This window comes from Macaca thibetana, chromosome 6 (assembly GCF_024542745.1).
Source record: "Macaca thibetana thibetana isolate TM-01 chromosome 6, ASM2454274v1, whole genome shotgun sequence".
NCBI classification, from domain to species: Eukaryota; Metazoa; Chordata; class Mammalia; order Primates; family Cercopithecidae; genus Macaca; species Macaca thibetana.
This window is the reverse complement of record NC_065583.1, coordinates 85,128,164-85,150,290: the sequence shown is the minus strand read 5'-3', so window position 1 is coordinate 85,150,290 and position 22,127 is coordinate 85,128,164. Positions and strand designations below refer to the sequence as shown.

At 38.6% G+C, this 22,127-nt stretch overlaps 1 protein-coding gene across 1 annotated transcript in view; it reads right to left on the bottom strand.

Moving 5' to 3' along the window:
* Window positions 1–2,601: 2,601 nt before the first annotated feature.
* Window positions 2,602–22,127, bottom strand: part of PCSK1 (proprotein convertase subtilisin/kexin type 1) — a 42,563-nt gene continuing 23,037 nt past the window's right edge. The window contains exons 9-14 of the mRNA XM_050795410.1: window positions 19,909–20,009; window positions 12,284–12,517; window positions 11,215–11,372; window positions 9,655–9,788; window positions 7,157–7,318; window positions 2,602–5,617 (exon numbers count right to left, since the gene is read on the bottom strand). Coding sequence (XP_050651367.1) covers window positions 5,252–5,617; window positions 7,157–7,318; window positions 9,655–9,788; window positions 11,215–11,372; window positions 12,284–12,517; window positions 19,909–20,009 — 1,155 coding nt within the window. The 3' untranslated portion in view covers window positions 2,602–5,251. The remainder of the gene's footprint in view (window positions 5,618–7,156; window positions 7,319–9,654; window positions 9,789–11,214; window positions 11,373–12,283; window positions 12,518–19,908; window positions 20,010–22,127) is intronic.

Sequence of the window (22,127 nt, the reverse complement as noted above, 5' to 3'; positions counted from 1 at the left end):
AGGCTACTCTCCTCTCACTGAGACATCATCTAGGTTTATAAATCACCTGCCACTGGGGCTACTAGGGACAGGGATATGGGAAATGAAGGTATCAATCATGACAACCCTGCAGGAAGAAATTTGAGGATATTTTCCTCTATCCTCTTCTAAGAACAAGAATTCCTTTTAAGATTGGGGTCCCTGTTCAGATACATATTTAATGAAGATACTCTCAATATGGGGGTGTATAGAGATGGGGTGCATATGGATCTGGAGGAGACAGAAAGTGCTTTATGGCATTCTAGGCAAATTGACTGAAAGTGGCATGCATGGTAGAAAGAACCAGTATAGAAACCAGGAAAGTGGTCTCTGCCTCCCTGGCACATGCCATGAGAATGAAGGGCACATAATGATTTCAGTTACCTCCTTTTACTGACACATTAATGATAGAGTAATGCTTATAAAATATGTACATATAGCAACAACATACAGGCTAGTTAGACTGTTCTCCTCAGGATGGCTCTGCTTCATGCTATGAGTTGGCTGGGCTTGGTTCCAGAATGTGGTTTTGATTTGCATCTGGTTCATATACATCTGTTCTGGAAACCAGGCTTAAGGGGCAGTAGCTCCTGGGGCACACTCTCCTCACAGCGCTGGTCACTGAAAAGCAAGAGCCAAGCCAAACTGTGCAAGCACATTTGAGGCTTCTGCTTGCTTCACATTCATTAATATTCCATTGGCCAAAGTAGATTGCATGGTCAACATCAGTGGTCCAGGAAAGTATACTCTGTCCACAGGGGCGGAGGGAACAGAGTGGATAATTCAAACAATCATTTATATGAATACTATAGCCTTGCAAATTACAAGGCAGTTGGAAAGCACTTCTCTTCCTCCTCATGAGTTTAAACTTGTATTTAAGAATTAATGTGTATCCTTTGTACACGTGCATGTATTTGTGTTTGTACTCACAGCATGTACATGCTTAATCCAACAGCTACCAGATGGACATTCAAAAGAAAGTAGAGACCATCTATGGAAATTGTTTTATATACACACAAACACACACACACACACACACGACTATTTCTATATATATATATATATTTCTGTGTATATATATGTATACATATGTATATATATACACACACACACACACGTATATGAAATTCAGCCTTTAAAAGGAGATCTTGCCACTTGCAATAAATGGATGAACCTAGAATATATTATGCTAAGAGAAATAAGCCAGACACAGAAAGAAAAATGCTGCATAATGTCACTTATATGTGGAATTTTTAAAAAGTCAAATAGATAGAAACATAGAGTAGAATGGTGGTTGCAGTGGGGTGGGAGAGGTAGGGGGAAATGGGGAGATATAGGTGAAATAGTATAATGTTGTAGTTATGTAGGATAAAAGTCTAGAGATGTGATGTACAGCATGAGGACTATAGTTAATAAAAAATGTATTACATACTGGAAATTTGCTTAAAGAGTTTTCTTAGTGTTTAGGTGCTTTTACCACAAAAGAAAAAAGAAAAAAAGGCAACTGAGAGAATGGATATGTTAATTCGCTTGACTGTAATCATCCTTTCACTATGTATTTATATATCACAATATCACATTGTACACCTTAAATATATACAATCAATCAATTAATCGATTAATCAATGAAATGAAAATAGAGATATATCTTCAACTAATCCTGATGGAAAGAAGTCCTTCTGGAATTTCTGAAAGATCATTCTAGTTTGACTGAATGGTTATGACTTAGGACAAATGAATGGATTCTGGGGAAAAACCAGTCCCCAAGGGGAGAAAGGTCAGATTCTGAGATGGTGGGTCGAAATTCTGGGAATGGAAGTTTGAAGCAAGAGAGAGACGTGGGCCTGAAGTTCAGAAATCGAAGTTGGGAATTGGGGCCTGGCACAGCAGCTGATGCCTGTAATCCCAGCACTTTGGGAGGTTGAGGCAGGTGGATCACCTGAGCCCAAAAGTTTGAGACCAGTCTGGGCAACATGATGAAACCTATCCCTACAAAAAACACTAAAATTAGCTGGACGTGGCGGTGCACACCTGTAGTCCCAGTTACTAGGGAGACTGAGGTGGAAGGATTGTTTGAGCCTGGGATGTGGAGGCTGCAGTGAGCCATGATCATACCATTGCACTCTAGTCTGGGCAAAAGAGTGAGACTCTGTAGAAAAAAAAAAGTTAGGGCTTTGAGGGTTCTAATGAGAGAACCTCTGGGAAGAATTTCACACTTAGCTGCTTTCCTCTGGCCTGTAAACTAAGTCGTATTTGGTGAACTGTTGGAAATCATTTCTCTTACAGGTAGTAAGTCCCGTTAGTTTAGTTTAGATAGTTTGTTCATTTCTCAACATTCCAATTACGGCTCATTCATACAGCTCTGCATGTTGCCAAGAAAGTGAAGGATGGGCTAGAGAGGAAAATAAAACACACCTTGTTCAGGTAGATTCTTAAATTGACTCCTAGAAAGCCCAATTTCCTAAAAAGGAACTAACTCCTTAATGTAAACTTTCAGTTTTTCTTTTGTATAGTCCCTTTGGGAAACACAATAAGAGAGGGAGATCTTGTTTGTGGTGGAAACATGAGCTTTTTTCTTTTGACTTAGTGAGAAACAATTTATTTTTCTGATTTATAAGCATATTTTACATATTCTGGTCAATACATCAAATGTATAATGTGGAAGTTCCCTTAAGAATACCAAGACCGCACATGTTAAACTCAGCTACACGTTGTATTAGGCTATTAGACAAATGTCACTTTTAATATCACAACACATACATGTACTTTTTTTCATTGACAGAGGAACATGCCTTTCAAAAATATTTTATTGGATGAAACTTTCTTATTCTCAGGAAAACTTTCAGTTCTTTAATATAATTTATTATGCTCTTTAAAATTCTGTTTGATAAAAGCATTGGCATATTATAAATACCTGTAAAGAAAATATAGTTTAAAATTTCAAGGGAAATAGTATATAAGTTTTCTCTTTTACATTTTCACAAAAATCCACACAGGCACTAAGAAAGACTGACAAAACTGTTTTATATCTGAATATTATATTCCAGGTTGGAAACAGTCAATATGATTTTATTTAAATATTAAAGCTTCTTCAGAGTGAACCTTTGGCTACAACCCAATGAATTGGTTGGGGTTTTAACCCAGAAAATATTTTGTTAGGAAGAATCAAAAAGAAAGATGTATACATCTAGCACTAGATTGGGAATGGAAAAGTGATGAGTTTTAATATTAACTCTTTCATTTATTGGTCTCTCCGGGCCAATCTAAGAATCTTCTGGTCCTTTTTGGTTTTAATACTTTTTGATATGCTCCAATATTGGAAATCATATCTAACACTTTATATCAAACAATATATGAAACTTCCAAGGACAGAGTGATTCTGCAAGTCTTTTAGGAGAACATTCTCTAAGCATTATGGGCATTGCTCTGGAAACACCCTTGTTCTACACAAATTCAAATGGTAGAAGAGCAGGTGAAAGTTTGTGTTACCAACCATACTTCAAACCAAAGCAAATGACAGACTCTAGTGTTCTTTTCATGAAGCAGTTCAATGCCATGAATGGCCTTATGAAGTTCAAACTTCCACGGAAGAATTGCACACAGCAAACTCAGTGGGAGAAAGCCAGCATTGTAGGTGACTGGAGACTTTGTGAGCATATTGAAAGAAGGATGCTAGAAGGTTAGTAATAAATGAATTAGTATTAGTGAGCATCCAGGTGAGGTGAGATTACACAAGCAAACTCATAATTATTATTGTACAGATCCTGCCTAACAGAAGATGCGGGTAGTTTGTTTTTTCCTAATGCATTTACACTTTGTACACATTCACTTAGTGTAGTAGTGGGCAAAATCAAATGCCTATTGGATACTGCCCAGCAAGGAATCAAGTGCCTGTTCTAGGTAGCATGGAGCAGGATGCCATGGAGACCCAGAGCTCATCTAATCAGGCAGCTGCTACTCAGCTCCGGCTAACTGTTGCCATGAGCAAAGATGGGTCCGAGAATCAGGTTTTATGTGAAACATCATATTTTCAATAACCACTCACATTTTAAAAACATTCTGCATACCAAACAAAATCTACCTGAGGGACATTTAAGGTCCATAGCCTGCCAGTTTCTGTCTTCTGATTTGAAGCTTAGGAGCAATTTGATGAGAATTTGGACACTATCAGTGATAGGATTGGAGAAGATCTTTTAGTATCAAGGAATAAACATTCAGTTTCAATGACCTAGGACACCCTGTTCTAATGAACACAGTTGGAAAAAAATAAAAACAAAAACAAAACTTCTCATGGTTTCTCCCTATCATAAGTATTTTTCTGTTATTACATTAGGTCTCCACGTGATGAGTGTTTTCCTGTTATTGTTGAAAAAATTGTGACTAGGAATTTGCCAAGTCCCAAGTGTAAGATTTTTTCTAGGAAAGTGGTATAAATCATTTCTCCCAACATTTATTTTGTGGCTGAGAAAGGAGACAGGTATAGAAAACTTTCAGAAGAAGGAGAAAGAGGAAAGACCAGGCATGCAGCACAAGTCATAGCCGCCTCTGGGTCCACAGACGCCTCTGGCACCACGGACATGGTGCACCAGGCAAAGAAGAATGTTCCAAAATTGCTGAGACCAGAGCATTCAGATTTCAAGGTCTGTTTCTAGATCTAAATAATCCAGCTTTTGCCCAACATGACCAGATTTTGACTACAGGAATGAGTGACAGTTTGGAATAGAAAGATCTAGGGAATGAGTCTTACAGTGAACTCCTTCATTAGACTTACCAAATACTGTCTTGGCATCAAAATTTGAAGAACCACATGGACAAGACAGGGAACAAGCAACAGAAACAGTTTCTGTCTCCTTCTCCTTCTTTGCAGATTATTTTCAAATTAATTGACATCCCAGGTTTTGCCTTTTCTTTTGAGAATTGAAATGGGCTCTAATGCAGTGTTCTAATGTAGTGTAAGGGCTTTTTGTCAACTGTGACTCCAGAAAGAACAAAACACTTCACTTGTGCAGACAGGAAAGATGTGTTTTGAAATACCTGTGATCAATTCTGGAAGTTGAACTTCCTGCTTGAGCTCATCCCCTTCACATGTACAGTTTAGGGAGAAAAAGAAAAGGTACCACAAAGGATATTATAAGCATAAGAATTCATGACAAAACAACCACTTCAGACACAGGCAAAATTTCAGGGTAAGGAAGAAGCATGAATATTTCCGAATTGGGACCACACACTTGTTTTAATTTTCCTCATTCAGAATGTCCACCAGAGCTTGAAGCAGCCGGTCATCTCTGTGCTTGTAAGGTTTAGTGTTATAAAAAACATCAACATAGTCATTATAGAGACTGTCTTCAGAGTCTTTAAGCTGGGAAGGTTTGTTCAGCTTTTCCAGGGCTTCATAGAAGTTTTCATAAGGGATGTTGAGCTTTGCACTTGGGGACTTCTTTGGTGATTGCTTTGGCGGCGAGTTTTTACTGAAAGCACTTTGTAGGAGTCGCAGCATGGCCTCGGAAGGGGCTCCCTCCTCCAACTCATCCCTCTGGACCCCTATGCTGCTGCTGCTAGGGCTTTTGGACACCAGGGTGTTCTCTTGTGTGGGCTGCTCCTAAAACACAGAATGCCATCCACAAAGGGAAGAAGGTTCATTATTTATGGCCAGGCAAGCTAGGTGCAACCCTAGCACAGGACCACCGCCTGCTGCTTGAGAGACAATAAGGGAGGGGAGAGAGTTCAAGACTGGGAGCCAGATGGACTTGGGCTTCAACCCTCCTTTGCCTACCCTCTGGAGTACCTTTAGCAACCTTTTAAATCTCCCTCCACTTCACCTGTCAGGTGGAATAAGAGTACCTCAATTTGTGGTGGTTTTGAAGACTGGATGAGAGAGTATAGGTTAAGTACTCAGTACATATTGGTTTTCTTCACTTGTCAGCCTGATGTCATGGAATCCATTTTGGGAAGCAGAGGATATCAAAATACCTAACAAGTCATATAGGAGGCACCCACCAGTTGCGGTACCATGGGAGTGCCTTCCTGGAGGCACCTGCTTTCAAAACTACCCTTTTAGTCACTGAGTTGTAAGAAGTGGTCAGGGGAGAGACTGAGGTGCTTGGCTGGGGAGCAGGAAGCCTGAGAGCCCAGAGAAGCAACCCTTGGTCAACTGCTGTGGAAGGGTTTCAATATTATAACAACAGAACAGAAGGGTCCTGTTAATGTTCCTTAAGGAATCTCAGAGGGAGAAACACTCTCAAGGTTAACTTGCTTCGAGACTGTGAAGAAAAGTACTCAGGACGCAGGTCCTGAAGGGAAGCTGCTTTGAAGAATATAGATGGGACTAGAATTCAAGCTGAGGCCTTCACAGTTCATGTATAAGTTTCTTGAATATGTACTTTGTCTCTGTATCTTCCAAAACACCCAGCTCAGAGCTGGACCTATTCAGAGCAGGGCGTTCTGAAAATTCTGAAAACCTACCTGTTACACCTGAGGCACTGTGCTAGATGCTGGGATACAGAGACAAAGAAAATGTGGGGTTTTCCCGCCATCTGAAAGAAGGAAGCCAGGAGCCACAGCAGGCTGAGACCCAGGAATGTGAACGACTTACTTTAGCTATCCTCTGCAATTTTTTGAGAAAAAGTGTGATCTATCGCTCCCCTTGGTGTTGCCAAGAAGTGTCAGTTAATGAATTAATAAAAAGAAGCCTACATGATTTGGCCATTTGAGCCTTGTTTTTCTTTCTGCAAAATGGATACACGAATGTTCATCCTTCCTAGGTTATAGGGATTATAAGGTAATGAGACAATGTGGAAAATGCTTAAAAACAAAGTGAAATACAGATGTTAGATATAGTGATTGTGCATAAAGACAACTTTTTTTTTTTCCATTTGATATCTGTCATAAGCGGGGAAAATTCATGTTAGGAAATTTAATAATTTTGAATTCATTAACTGTGATTTCTAAGTTCTGGATAAAATACCAAATGAAAAAAATACAGTTTTATCCTATGGAAAAAAATAGTTTACCACTGTCACTTCTTTTCCTCCCCATCCATGTTTGACTTATTCCTGCTTGGAAGTTGGGTACAGCTTCACTGACTACATTGTCTACACCAGTTTAAAAGAGAACATGCCAAGAACAGAGTCAGACAGACCTCCCCTGGATCCACCATCTTCTCCACCCCTCTTCTGTCATTCTGAACGGTGTTGTAGGACGTGTACACACGAGGCTGCTTCATATGCTCTGGCTGAGAAGAGGTCCCATGCAAAATCAGCTTCCAGTTCACAATTCTTCCTTCATTTTGAATTCTTCCAGACTAACAAATAAGCATACCTATATTTAGTATGTGTTTTGGATAATATAAAATGAACTCATTCAAAATAGCTAAAAAGGATTTCATTGTAAAAATCTAATTTTAAGATTCTGTGCATTTCATGTGAAAGAAATCATTGGATTCACTCTTGCTATAAAAACTGACAATTTGTAGGTTCAACAATTTAAAAACTGATTGCTTCATAATCAAACATTTAATTTAAAAATCAGAACTCTCTGTGTAAATCTTCTTTTCCATGTTGGATGTTTTCTTGAAAAGCTGACTGTACCTTCTATAAATATAATTATATTTCCCAATTATCAACTTATAGAAACATTCCACTGGGGAAAAATTCAGCCTCTATGGAGTATTATAAACAACCTCCAGCATTAATAAGCCCTTAAAAATTGTGTGGCACATATGCACCGTGGAATTCTATGCAGCTATAAAAAAGAGTGAGTTCATGTCCTTTGCAGGGACATGGATAAAGCTGGAAACCATCATTCTCAGCAAAACAACACAGGAACAGAAAACCAAACACTGCATGTTTTCACTCATAAGTGGGAGCTGAACAATGAGAACACATGGGCACAGGGAAGGGAACATCACACAACGAGGCCTGTCAGGGGGTAGGGGGCAAAGGGAGGGATAGCATTAGGAGAAATATCTAATGTAGATGACTGGTTAATGGGTGCAGCAAACCACCATGGCACACATATACCTATGTAACAAACCTGCACATTCTGCACATGTATCCCAGAACTTAAAGTGTGTGTGTGTGTGTGTGTGTGTGTGTATGAGGTCTATAAAGTTCAATGACAAAATATACAATAAATAAAAGAGGTATATAAATTCAGTTACAAAAAAATGTATATTTGTGGGAATAGTCATAATTTCCAGAGGTTCAACAATTATAAATAATGTGTTAAAATCTAAAATATCTTTAAAAATCTAGAAGTATAAGGTCAGATTTTGCAGACTTGACGTGAAATAAATCCCGCATTGGTAAATAGATTTTCTTGGTTTTCTGATGGTGAAATTGAGTTGAAGAATAGAGGCCAAGTTCAAGAACAGGCCCATATACTAAGAATATTTTTTTTTGCTCTATGAGAGCAGGACATTTTACAACTTCCATTTCTAAATCAAAATTTTAGCAGTCTTTAGGAGAAAGCTATCCTCAGAGAAAAAATGTAACAAACGACTATAGAATTTGTATTCATTTAATTGACATTTCCAGGAACTTTAAATAATTTCTTTTCAAAAAGTTATCTAGGCTGGGTGTGGTGACTCACTCCTGTAATCCCAGCACTTTGGGAGGCCAAGGCAGGTAAATCACCTGAGGTGAGGAGCTTGAGACTAGCCTGGCCAACATGGTGAAACCCCATCTCTAGTAAAAATATAAAAATTAGCCAAGTATGGTGGTGGGTGCCTATAATTCTAGCTAGTCAGGAGGCTGAGGCAGGAGAATCACTTGAACCCAGCAGGCGGAGGTTGCAGTGAGCTGAGATTGTACCACAGCACTCCAGCCTGGGCGACAGAGCAAGACTCCGTCTCAAAAAAAAAAAAAAAAAAAAAAAAAAAGTTATTTAAGCATATAATTCTACACTGCTGATATTTATTACACCTTTGTCTCAGAATAACTCAGAGCCAAAACATTATTCATTTATATGCTCCCCTACAGAGAATGTTGGAGAAATGATGCAAAAATAAATAATTAAGCTATATTTGGCTTTTTTCTAACTTTTGCTCTGTCCTTTCATTTTTGTGACTGTGTGTTAAAATTACAGAAGGATGTCAAAGAATGTTAGTAAACAGAATGAAAAAGAAATGAGAAATGCTTTTCGGTTTGTTTCATGACTAAAACTGTTTTAAAAAGTCACATTAAATAAGATATCTCTCCAAACATTAAGCTACGTCTAAATAGCTACTGCAGAATAATTGTAAGCGTGCCTTTAAGATGTGACCCTGGCAGAATGTCACACCAAAGTTGGTCTGAACATTTAAGCATCTTTGTGAATATGGTTGGTTTTGTTGGCTGAATAGGTCAGATGGCTGGCTGCATGCAGACATGGGAACCCCTGGCTTTGTCCCACAGTCTGTCACATTGTTTATATAAGTGTTTTTTCCCCTCTTATAGTATGGCTGGTGCCTAATCTTCCTTTTTGAATATTATCTACACAACCAAGCAGTCAGGGCTTGAAACATCTACTTTTCCCTTACTTCTACTAAGAAGGGGTATAATTCTTCAGGGGCCTAATTAATGATGAAATCACCCTTAAAAGTGCTTCAAAGTGTTTAAAAGTAAGCTTATGTTTTTTCATCCTCTCATTCACACTTACCATATCTGTAATTCGCAAAGTCCAAGTACCTACAGGGTTCTCTCCCCATGTGTGAACAGACATGAAATCCCAATTCTTAAAGCCATTAGGAGATGTATCCCGTTCTCTTTCAGCCAACAGCACAGTGCTAGTTCCTATGAAACAAATACAAGTTTAATGAATGTCCTAATAGTTCTGACTGTAGGATACACTCTAGCATCTGATAACTGAAAATAAAAGCTGAAAAAGATGAGTTCTCCTACTTTTCTTTCAGTATAAGACCAGGATAGAGACACTCACAAGGAAAAAATATGATGTTTTTATTTATAGTACTCTGCACATTGCCTGGCATATATAATAATGAATAATATTATTTGTCTCAATAAATATTGTGGAAAAATAATGAATGAATGAATACATTGACTAAGGTTTATTTAAATAAGGAAAACTCAGCAAACTACATTTACACGTTGAATTAAAGAAGAGAGTAAAAGGTCTAAAAATATTTTAATGAAACTATCATTTCTGAAGTGTGAGAGGAAATCTTGAAAATTTAGTAGGTGCCTGACTCCATAATGATTTAGACATAAAAATTATTATTTAATTAATTATATCATCATTAATAATCATAATTATTTAATTAATATATTAATTAATTCCTTAAAGATATATTAATTTAACAATCTCTTATATTAAAACACAAGATTACTTGTAAATTTTCAAGTCCAAGCCCTCTCTAGATCAATTAATAATAGTTTTATGTGGAAGGGTTAAATAACTGTAGGTCTATCAATTTAAAAAGTATACCACCAATATGTCAGGTTAATTCCAATACATCTAGAAAGCATAACTTCAAAATTAACAGAGCCTATTCCAAACCTCTAGCAGTTAACATTCAGGAGGAAGATTGTAGAGATAACTCATCTTTCCTCACATATCACCCACAGAAACCAAATTTAGTCAGTTGAGTCCTACTAAAACATAAAGGAGTATTGGGACTGCTCCTCCTGGTTAGATTATGGTTTATGGTTCATGAGCCCTTTCCCATCCACTATCTTATCTGAATTAGTGCCCTTGCAGGAAGAAGCAAGCGTTCGTATAGCATATAAAATGGCCTTATTCATTGTACTATGGTAAATTTGTTAATCTTCTGAATCTCCTCTAATGGATCTGAATTCCCAGTTTTCAATGGACTCCTTGTATGTTTCGGATACATCTGTGAGTTTGAGTTTGATTAATTATCAGAGTAACTTTCACTAATTTGTTATCTAAGAGAAAAGTCATAGGTCAGTAAAATGGAAAAGTAAACACAGTTTGAAGATGTATGACTTCAGAAAACTATAATAATTGGCATTATCTGAATGGGCCTCATTCTCTGCTTATCAAAGGATCAGTGGGAATGGGCAGGGCAGAGGGAGATCTAACACCAAGAAAAAGGAAAAAATAAGCATGTTTTTTAAGACTTGAAAATATCTATTAGGAGACTTTGTTCTAAGAACAAACAAAAGCAATAAGTTATTTGAATTATTCAACTTACACTTAAAAATTTAAATGGCTTAGAACATTTTTCTTTTAATTTACCAGCAGCAGAAGTAAGTGTGACATGAAGGTCTCCTCTTCGGGAATATTCAATTGTTGCTTCAAATTGCACATGCTCCAGGGACTTGACGGCATTTTCTTGTCCTTCACAAGCTTTTGTTGGAATTTCAATGATAACTTCTCCATTAGCTTTCAGGGCTCTAAATACATTAAAGAATGAGCATTGAATAAAGTATATCCAAACTTCCTTGCATTTTATGCATATCTGTACACGTCAATCTTGACTAGATCAACTAAGCTTTTTGTCATTCCCTGTGATGTGTAGAACCCAATTCAGAATTAGGTATATGTGAATTTTAATGCAAAGAAAATGGTAAGGGACACTAATACTTAAATACAATGCTATTTGCTGTGGAGTCAAATTCAGGCAGATTTATTGCAGACCCGTCAAAGAGACCCTCTTAAGAAAAAAATTTTATCTAGAAAGCTTTCTGAAGTATGCCCCAAGTCTCCCATCCTTGGATATTTTATGTGAGCGGGTCTTCAGTATTATTTTGATTGCCTTGATAGAAATTACAAAACACTCATAGCAGAAATTTCTTCTGTGACAAGATGTGGTGTGCCAGAGGGAGTCTATGTAAGTGTATGATAAAGAATCCTTCATGGAAGAAACCCCATGAATCACACAGTACTGTGGCATGAAGCAAGGTGATTTTGCAAGCAGATTTTGGGTAAAACTGGTTGACAAGTACTGCATTTCATCAACCCTAAGATGCATTTTAAAAAATAGTTAAACATTGAATTTAGAATGAATCTTAAAGCTGATGGTTGGTTGATCACAGTTTAATTGACAATGAAACAATGATGCATCTTAGACTGGGTGCTGTGTGGTAGGTGGACTACAAGAGGAATATGCAAATGTGTTAACATGGTTTCTAGAGCTTTGGTCTCTCAGTGAATCCCCATGGAGACCCACAGAGAACACTAGAAAACTCCACCTCCATCTACTTCAGAAGGGTAGGTACAAAAAAAAAAACAGGCAGAATGGAAAACACAGTAATGAAATTGTGCCACGAGCACACATGTGTTTAAAATTCCAGGAGACATTTACCTGGGCTCAAAGTCATTGTCCTTTACAACACACTCTTTCTTCTCAGGCACACTCCTCCAAGTCCTGGGATCAGCTAAATCCACCAGAGCTTTGGCATTTAGCAAGCCAAATCCAAATCGACTATTCACCATCAAGCCTGCTCCATTCTTTTTCCATCCAGGGTTATTGGCCAGCGGGTCATACTCAGAGGTCCAGACAACCAGGTGCTGCATATCTCGCCAGGTGAGATTTGGGCTGGAGGGGAAGTGACCCAAAGTGTCTTTCAGAGAAAAATGAAGTTTCCTTGCAAAAGCAAGTGCTAACAATAAGCATCTCCATTCAGGGATTATGAAGTGCATTTTGCTATTGTAGTTATATTATTCTAGGGTCTATTACTGTTCATATATCTTTTCATTCAGAATACAAAATACATGCTGAAAACTTCTCCCTGTAACATGTAAGTTATGACTTCTCTCCATAGCATATAAGCTTTTACTATGAGTAAAATTCGGTCCTCAGCAATATAGAAGTATAAAACTTTGTCTTTAATTTCTAATTACTTCCATTTAACTGAGCAAACATTTTATAATGGTAACACTTTCTTTATGCCCTCCAGCCTCATTCTGTCCATTAAAAGCCTTAGCACTTTCAACATTATGAACCCACAGATGAGGCCTTGACTTCCTTCTTGGGAAGAGTGAGATGTTAAAGACAGAGACTGGCTACCTGCTGTAAACATGTATTGCCTTTTTCTTATCAAAAGTGTCAAGAGACTCTCAGCTATTTGCGCTCACTCTTGCAAGGCACTGTGCTAATACTGTGGGGATATTCAAGGATGTGGTTCTTGTCTTTAAGAAGTTTACAATCCAGTAAAAATAATTAAGTCTTTTTATAATTCTATCTGGTGAGTGCTATATCCATGGCTTAATGCCTTGCGGGAGTATACAGTAGAAAGAATTTCCATGGAATAGAAAGATCTAGGAAAACTATATGGGGGAGAAATATTTGAGGTGGACTTTGACAGCGGGTAGGGTGTTGAGAAGTAGAGATAGAGAAGAAGGCCACTAGAGCAAAGGCACCAAAATGGGACAGTACAGGTGTGGCCAGATGACAGCCTGGTTTGCTGGGGCAGGGGAGAGGCAGTGAGGAGTACTGAGCCAGAGCGATGAGAACCTTGCATGCCAGAAAGGGAGCTTATACTTTATCCTTTGGGCAATGGGAATCAGGGAGAATTTTTGAGCAAGGAAATAGTAAAATCATAAGTCTTAGTAAAATTAATTTAGAACACTCTAAAGATAAATCAGAGATATAAGGGATTGTTGGATCTATTATACTATAAGGAGGCCTTCCTTGATCAACGTATTTAAAATTTCCACTCTCCTACATGCTCCCAAGCTCTCTTATTCTGCTATATGTGCATGTTCTCCTTCCATTGCAGTTATAGGCTTCTAACATGTGGGAGACTCATTTGTATTGTGTTTTATTAATGTCTGTCTCCCTGGTTCTAATTTAACCATGAGAAGTGGTGAGATCTTTATCTATCTTGTTCTCTGATGTGTAACACCCAGAAGAATGCTGGGCACAGGGTACATGCTAAGAAGATATGGTTGGTTCAGAGACCGAACATGCCTAAGTGCTAACTAGCCCCAAATATAATTTTAAAACATATTGCTCCCAGTCATCAGTCAGATTCTGAAACTTTTCCTTGACTTTGAGACCTGTATTGTTCCCTGAAGCCAATCAAGCATTATGTAATAAGTAGATGCCCCAGTTTTTACTCCTCAAGTTTCCTGTCTCAGCACTTGGTTGGAGAACAATCATCAGGGAAGTCTGGCTCACTTTGCTGCCTTCTCCTCAAAGCCCATCATGTACTGGCTCAGTAATCCCCTGTGACAAGAAAGAGGCAGTGGACATTCCTAAACACCGAAGAGTCTGGCTGCTAGTTAAAAATAGTGTGTGATTTTTCAGGCCTGACCACAGGTGATTTCAAAGGTTTTACCTGGCACGACACACGGAGAAGCTGCCCTCCCCACGTAGACACAGTGCACAGCTGGTGGCTCACAGCCTCTGAGAGGAGTTCCCATGAAGGCCGCAGGCCCCCTGGCCCCTCATGTTCTTTCCATATTGATATTCCTAGCTGGTGAGAGTCTTTCTAGGTCCCTCGGTCAGGCCTCCTCATGGAGAGAGGAGGGGAAACATCCAGACACTTTCTTCACTCAGACTCAGTGCCTGGTGCTTCTCCACTCTCGTACTCTCTTGGTCCCTCTCTGGCTCACATCTCAGAGTCCATAAAATTGTCAGAGCCTTTTGTTCAGGACTCCCTCAACAGTGAGATGACCCTCATGTCCGTGCTGAGCCACTCAACCAGTATGCCAGGAACAGGGTGAGTCAGTGTTTTCTCCGGTTTCAGACTCTTGCTTATATCATAGCAGTAAGTGACTAAAGGCTCAATGCTTTCATTTTTGGCTTGTTGCATTAATAGGCTACTCCATACCTGACAGCTCAGCTCACCTGAGCTGAGCTCTCGACAAACATACCACTTTACCCCAGAGAGTGACTGACAGAGGCCTTGGAAGGACACCAGTTTTAAGGATCCTCAGTGAGTCCCAGAATGCTTGCCTTATAATCATCTGGTACACTTGTAAATAGAATAGGGCATTTTATTGAAATGCTTGCTTCCTTCCAGTCTTTTAAAAGGAGTTTTAGGTAAAACCTCTTATCAAGGCAGTCAATGGACAGCACACCAGTTTTCCATTTGGATCATCAGTGTGTGCAGGTGCGTGTGTGGAGGCAGGAAGGAGGAAGCATATTGAGGAGGCTTAAGACAAGGTGCTAATGATCATGATTATCACATATAGAACACACGTCCTAGATTTCTGTAGCTTAGCATTTATTTTATATGTAGTTGCAGGTTTTATTGTTTTAAAATTTTCCTTTATCTAGTCTTTGCAAAATATTAAGGAGCTTCATTGTCATGCAATTAGAAAAGCCTATTTTTCTAACAAAGTTATTCTTCATTCGTGTGCTTGTATTTCATGAATGGAAAGGAGCTGCTAACAACAGTGCAACTCATTCCTGACAGCCTTCCCTTGTTAATTTGTGCTCAATGACATCCACAATAATTAAATTTTTAAACACTGCATTGAGTTGCTAATCAAAGATATGTTTACAGAAAATAAGGGTATGGAATTAAACACCGAATTAAGCATTCCTTCTCATTAGAAGAGATGTAGATAATGTAATTTGGAGACAAAATTCCAGAGTGAAAAGTCTTCACGTAGCATTGAAAGTCCATTTCTCTTTCTCCAGGCTTTAATAAAACCAGAAGTTTGGCTCATTTGTTCATTTAATATTTCCAAAGGTGTGAAGGGATTCAATGGTTCACTTCAGAATTTTCCTCACCTATTAAAAATTATTCTGGTTCTTTTGATCTCTCCTCAAGAGGCTGAGGCTATTTTCTATCAGCTTTCTTAGGTACACTCACTACATAATAATAATAGTGCCACAAACATTTACACAAATAATTCCTTTCTTTCTTAGTATATTTATCTCCAAGATACACCTACTAACTACCCTAATGGGTTTCTACACAAACACAGGTGGATGAGGTTGTAGGAAAACATAGTGGTAAAAGTAACTCTTTATAGCATTTGTTTCTCAAAACTTGGTTAAGGTATTACTAGCATTAAAAAGTGCCTGGGAGATTTGTTAAAAAAGGAATTCCTAGGTTGCATACCAGAAACTTCTAGGCAGATACAAAGTCTGAATAGTTGCCAGCAAAAGGACCTGGGAACCTGCATGTTGAATAAACTCCCCAGGCAGTGATTCTGTGTGCTGGTGCTTGAGAAACATTGCTTTGGGAAGGAAAGTATTTCTTTGTGCATATTTCAGCCAGCAACCATTCCTTCTCCTTTCCTTTTCTCCTCCCATTCCCCAGCACTCTGGCTATATAACATTGAACACAGCATATTGAGTAGTCTGCTTGTGACAGAAAACTTATGAGAAACTCATAAATGCGTGTTCATTTATCAGCCTCAATCTTCTGAACCCTCCTTTATTTGAGGGGATGATAGGCTGCCATTCAACATTGCCTCTCCCTCCAAGGGCTGTGGGAGGCTACAAGGTGTGGTTGCTGATAGCACAGGCTTTGCAATCAGAGAGATTTGAGTTTGAATTTCTTTGTGGGATCTTGGTTATATATCTCAACCTCTCTAAACCTTATTTTTTTCCATTTATAGGTGAAATTAGTAATTTCTATGTCATAAGAATGTTGTCAGGGTTATAATTAATACTGTATACAAAGAGGCCAGCTGCGTCTGGTCTATAGTAAGAACCTAATTAATATTGGATGCCATTATTTTTGATAAGTTTAGGCAAGGGCTTTTCAGTCTCCATAGTTGTTCCTATGGGATGGCACATGATTAAATGATTTTCTCATTCTTGAGTGCCTTGGGATAAAGCTTGGTCACATGTCTAGAAATTCTGGCATTCAGCTTCGGTATAGACAATTGAATAGAGTTCAAAAAAATGTTCAATTGAGAACAGAAATATTAATAATCTCTATGTACCTTGGCAGTAAGGATATAAATGTTAAGATAGATCAGTCATATCTATCTTACTGATGAATTGAATCAAAATGAAGGGAATTAAATTCTTATGATATGCACCTGGGAGATCATAGACTCTTAATATCTCTTAAATCATGAACACTGAGGATCTGGTGAAACCTATAAGCCATTCCCCAGAAATATGGCATATACACATTTATAAGCAATTCTGCATTTAGTTGCAAAGAGATTCATGGACCCCTTGGAACCCATCTGAGTGTTTCACAGAAATGAAACCCCGCTTTAGAGACTGTCCATCAGAGACTGAGATTAATGAGGCTATATCATTCCTAGATCATTTTCTCCTATATAGAAAAAAGAAGGATCAAATTAGCCAGGCGTGGTAGCACATGCCTGTAAACCCAGCTACTTGGGAAGCTGAGGCATGAGAATTTCTTGAAACTGAGGGGTGGAAGTTGCAGTGAGCCAAGATCACGCCACTGCACTCCAGCCTGGGTGATGGAGTGAGACTCTGTCTCCAAAAGAAAAAGAAAGGGAAGGATTATTTTCTGTATAGGATCATTTTCTACTATACAGAAAAAGAAGACTTGAGATTTTAGAAACCAAGGATTGCACTTTTATAACTTCAGCTCTTACATTAAATTGACATTATTGACATTACATCTGTTCAGCAGATGGATATTTCTACTATATTGGTCACTATACAAGGATTGGCCAGGCATGGCTAGTTATATTTACATACATCTGATAGGTGTTGGATAGAGAAAAAAGGCTCTAGACGTAAAATTTTAAGATTGCTTTCTTTTAACAGCTCCCAGGGATTGTAGTCTATATTTTTAAATCTTAAATATAATAAGTCTGTTGCACAGGATCCTATAATCCACAGGACCCTATTTTCTTCCAGTCCAGACCCCTCATCACACCCCAACAATTCACATTGGATTACCTATACAGGCTGACATTTTCAGTCTCAATTCTGAGAATCTTAGGAAGATTAGAAGTTTGTAAAAAATGGTCTGGTTTGACCCCTTCATTTTATAGATGGAAAGACTGAACCCCACAAGTAAATTAACTTGCCTAAGGCCACATAGCTAGTGGTAGAGCTAGAACTCGAAGCCAGGTATTCCTTGCAATTTTCACTGCTTGGACAATTATTTCTCGAAGTTAATTTGGATCTGCTGATTCCAATCTCAACTTGTATTAATAGATTTTTGGCTTTTGTCCATCTACTTCCTATTATAAGTGAACTTAGATTCTGAACATAGCTTTCCTGGAAAGCCCAATATCTATTTCTAATTGAGCACCTGAATGTACTTCTTCCCTTACCAAGCATCTTGCCAGCCCCTCCAGGTAGGTGGACTCTTGGTAAGAGCCTTGCTAGACTTCTCTTGCTTAGCCACTGTGGCCATCTCATAGCCGAAATACCCAGGAATATACCCCATCTCCATAGGAAGCCCCAGGGATCCGAGAGATAAACGGACTCTCCTGGACAAAGACTCAACAACCTCGGGGCCTTGCCAGTCGTGGCAAAGGCCAAGATGTTCCTCCCTTCTGTTATTACGAACTGAGTCTACTGAACATGACATAAGGACACTGCTTTGTTCTCTCTCTAGAGAATATGTAATTTATTCCAGGATAATCTCCTTATTAGGAAGGATAATAGTAATTTACAAGTTTAATCACTTCTTCTAATATGCAGCCATAGCACCTGACTTGACATTTCAAGATTCACTGTCACCACGCATCAGAAAGCAGGAATGAGGACACATAAAAAGCTGTGATGTGCAGTGTGAGACAGTTCAATTTTTTCCTTTGTGTTAAGTGTCGGACTATTGGGTAATTATGAGAAAAAAAAAAGTTAAATCTTTTTTTTTTAACATCATACACTAAAATAAATTCCAGAGGGATTTAGAATTTAAATATGATAAAGAAAGCATAACAAAAGATATATAAATAAATGTTTATCTAATTTGGGGTTGTGAAACTTTTTCTGAACATAAAAGCAAAGGAAGAAGCCTTGAAGAAACAGACTGACAAACATAACTACATATATATTAACTACATTTCATTAAAAATTACACGGAAACAAATTAAAAGGTAAATGTCAAACTTATAAAGCATCTAACTTTTGTGAACGAAGGCCATAAAACAAAACTAAGGCCATAAAGAAGCAACCCCAGAAGACAAAGAGCTGAAGGGTATGAAATATTGAGCTTCATTAGTAATTAAATACAAGCATATTAAAATGAGATACTCGCCTATCAAAATAGCAAATATTTTAAAAGATAATAAAAGTAGTTTTAACAAGGGTTTTGGAAACTGGCACTTTCACACATATATTCCTGGAGGGAATATAAAATGGTACAGTCTTTCAAGGTAGCATCTTGTCAATATGTATCAAAATCATTAAAACATGCTTGCCCTTTGACCCAGAAATTCCAATTCTGAGTGTTTATCCTCAGGAAATTATCAGAGATGACAACTAATATTTACTGACAATGGTGTTTAAGCATGATTAGATGATTTTAACAAAATTTACATTTATACAATGGAACACTATGAAAACATAAAAATCCTGCCTTTAAATCTCATGTCTCCTGATGTGGTTATATCAGCTCCAGGACTAGGCTTATATATTCAAAGAAAGGAGTTTTTTAAACTTGTTCGTAATACTGCCCACTGGAAACTATTTAAACAAAATCCTGCTGGAAGAGAATAAACAAAAGGCATTGTAGCTGAGTGGGAAGAAGATTTGAGGGACAGCATAAGTTTTAAAGGTCAAAGAATATTGACTTAGACAGGAGAAAGTACATTTAATATATTGTACAATGGGTTTTAAAAACAGATTACAAGATAATGTCTATATTAAGATCCCAATTTTGTAAGATATGTGTGTGTTAAATCTACATTGAGATGTTAATTATGGTTAGTGACCTCAAAGTGGCAGGAAAGAGCTTGTCTTTATTTGCAGTATTCCAAAATTTCTTCTGTAACCATGTATTCAGAAAAAAAAAAAAAGTGTTATTAAAAAGGAGAATCAGCATTTGTAAAGGTGATTAGAAGCTTTCCAGGCCTTACTTTGCTTCCAGGGCCAAAGCGAAGATGCCAGCAGCCAGAGGTGCAGAGGCAGAGGTGCCTGTGTGCGTCTCCGTGCAGTCATTGTGCAGGTCAGCGCTCGTCTGGATGACGTCAGGAAGGAGAGAAAGACAGGGAGAACATGTGAGGAGTGTGAGCCTGTCTTGGGGGTTAACTGTACCAAAGGCTGCATCTGCTATGACCAGGAAACTCAGCTGATTCGATTGCCTACTTTCTCCTCTATACCACAGGCGGATGTTTGCCATCTGCTGATATTTCAGTTCACTCTCCTCTATATGCAACTCCTCTATAATTCTGGCAGCAAGATGCCTTTTCTGGGGATGAAGTACTCCCACTATGAATATTTTCTTTTCTGAGATTCCCAAACGAAATGCTGTCTATAAAAAACAAAGTTTCAAAAATCACTGTGAATCATGCTGGCCCATTAATCATCAGGTCCATTGTGTTTGGTCTGGCATATTTAGAAATTCTGTCTCATACAAAATTCCCTTTTGCCTTCAGATTGACGTTTGGCTGCCTCTTCAGCACAAGGATATGAAGCCATCCTGGTCTTAGCCATTTGAACTACTTGCACAAAAAATGCTTAGTATGTAGTTTGCACTCACTGTTGAACTAGATTTGATACCTGTGAATTGGTGTCCACATTTGCACTTTGAGGAAAATGGTGGGTCTTTAAAATGAAAAGTGTGCTGGACTTAGTTCTGGGTTCAAATTCTCTAACTGCTACTTAATAGATTTGTCCTCGGGCAAGTCATTTGGCTCCCCATTTGTAAAATGTGATTTATATTTTCTGACTCATAGGCTGAGACTTAACCGAGATGTTCTCTGTGAAAATAGTTTTACATAATTTTCTTGCAAGTAAGGAATTACCCCAGCTAACTTTAGGGTAATGAAGAGATTGCTGAGATGAACGGAAGAGACTAAAAAGACTTCCTGTCTGCCATAAGGACCACGGCGCTGCTGGTTGGGCCAAGGGATTACTAACAAGACACCCACCCAGGCTCCAGCACTGAAGTTCTAGCTCGATATTTCGATGTGTGGGAGGGAGGTGTAAAAAAATAATTTGTTCTATTATCACCTCCATTGGCTTCCTGCTTGGAGTTGCTGAATTTCTCAAGTTATGATGGCTCCGCTCCTCAGAGGGCTGCGGAAGCAAGGTTGCCCTTTTTACCTGTTGACGCAAGCAAGCCCCCAGAGATGACTATGCTGAGGAAAAGGTTTGCGTAAGAAAAAGGTTATGTTACTGAGGCTGTCTCAAATAGAATCCACCAGCTGTCTCTCCTAAGGCTGGCTTTCTTACCGAGGGAGTTTTACAAAGATAGAAAATCTTTCTTCTGCTTCAGTGCAGGGTACTCCAGATAAGGAACAGTGTACGAAATGGTGATTCTGAAATGCCTAACAGGCCGTTTCCTAAAGGGAGCTCTGGACACCCGGGGAAATGACAACAACCAGGGACTCTGAAGACAAGTGGGGCAGATGTCTGATATGCCCCTTTCAAAACCTGTAAGATATGTCTGCCATAAAAACCCCTGGGTGGAATGTCACTGTCTATTACTTGAGTAGCTGAAGAGATGCGCATGAGAAGCAGGCCCACACTTCTAAGTTGAGACCACAGCTTTACTGTCTAAACTAGGTTGCAGAAGTGATCCTGTATGAAGAAGATATTCATGCTGACAATTTTGTTGAGATGCCGTTAATAGGAATCTTGCATGCATTCCAAGGTCATTATTATAGGGTTCACCCACCCTCTAATTAGATCATGACCTGCTATTTCATTGAGATAGGATCTATACACTTTAGCTAGTTGGTGCTTTCTGTGTCAGGAGTTAAATTGGGGGCTTCACATTTTTAAATTAAAAGTGCCTCCCCTTGTTCTCAAAGCCCCTAAATGCCCCTCCATCATCATGCCCTTGAAGGGAAATCCAATAATTGCCCTTGGCCATCTGACTCATGGAAGCAAAGGCACAGGCAAGCGTGGGCTGGAGGAGCTCTCTGAGCATACAACCTCCCTGAGCTGCTTACCCAGATGCTGAGCAGTTCACCTCAGGGGACACTGAAACTGCTATTTTCCTGTGGGTCATCCATTCTTAGGAGACATAGGTGGTGTAGACTCTGTATTTTTATCATCTGCTACAGGCCAAGTCAGACTATATCCCTGCTGTTAAAGTATCAGCAAGTACAAGGGTGATAAGGCCCCTACA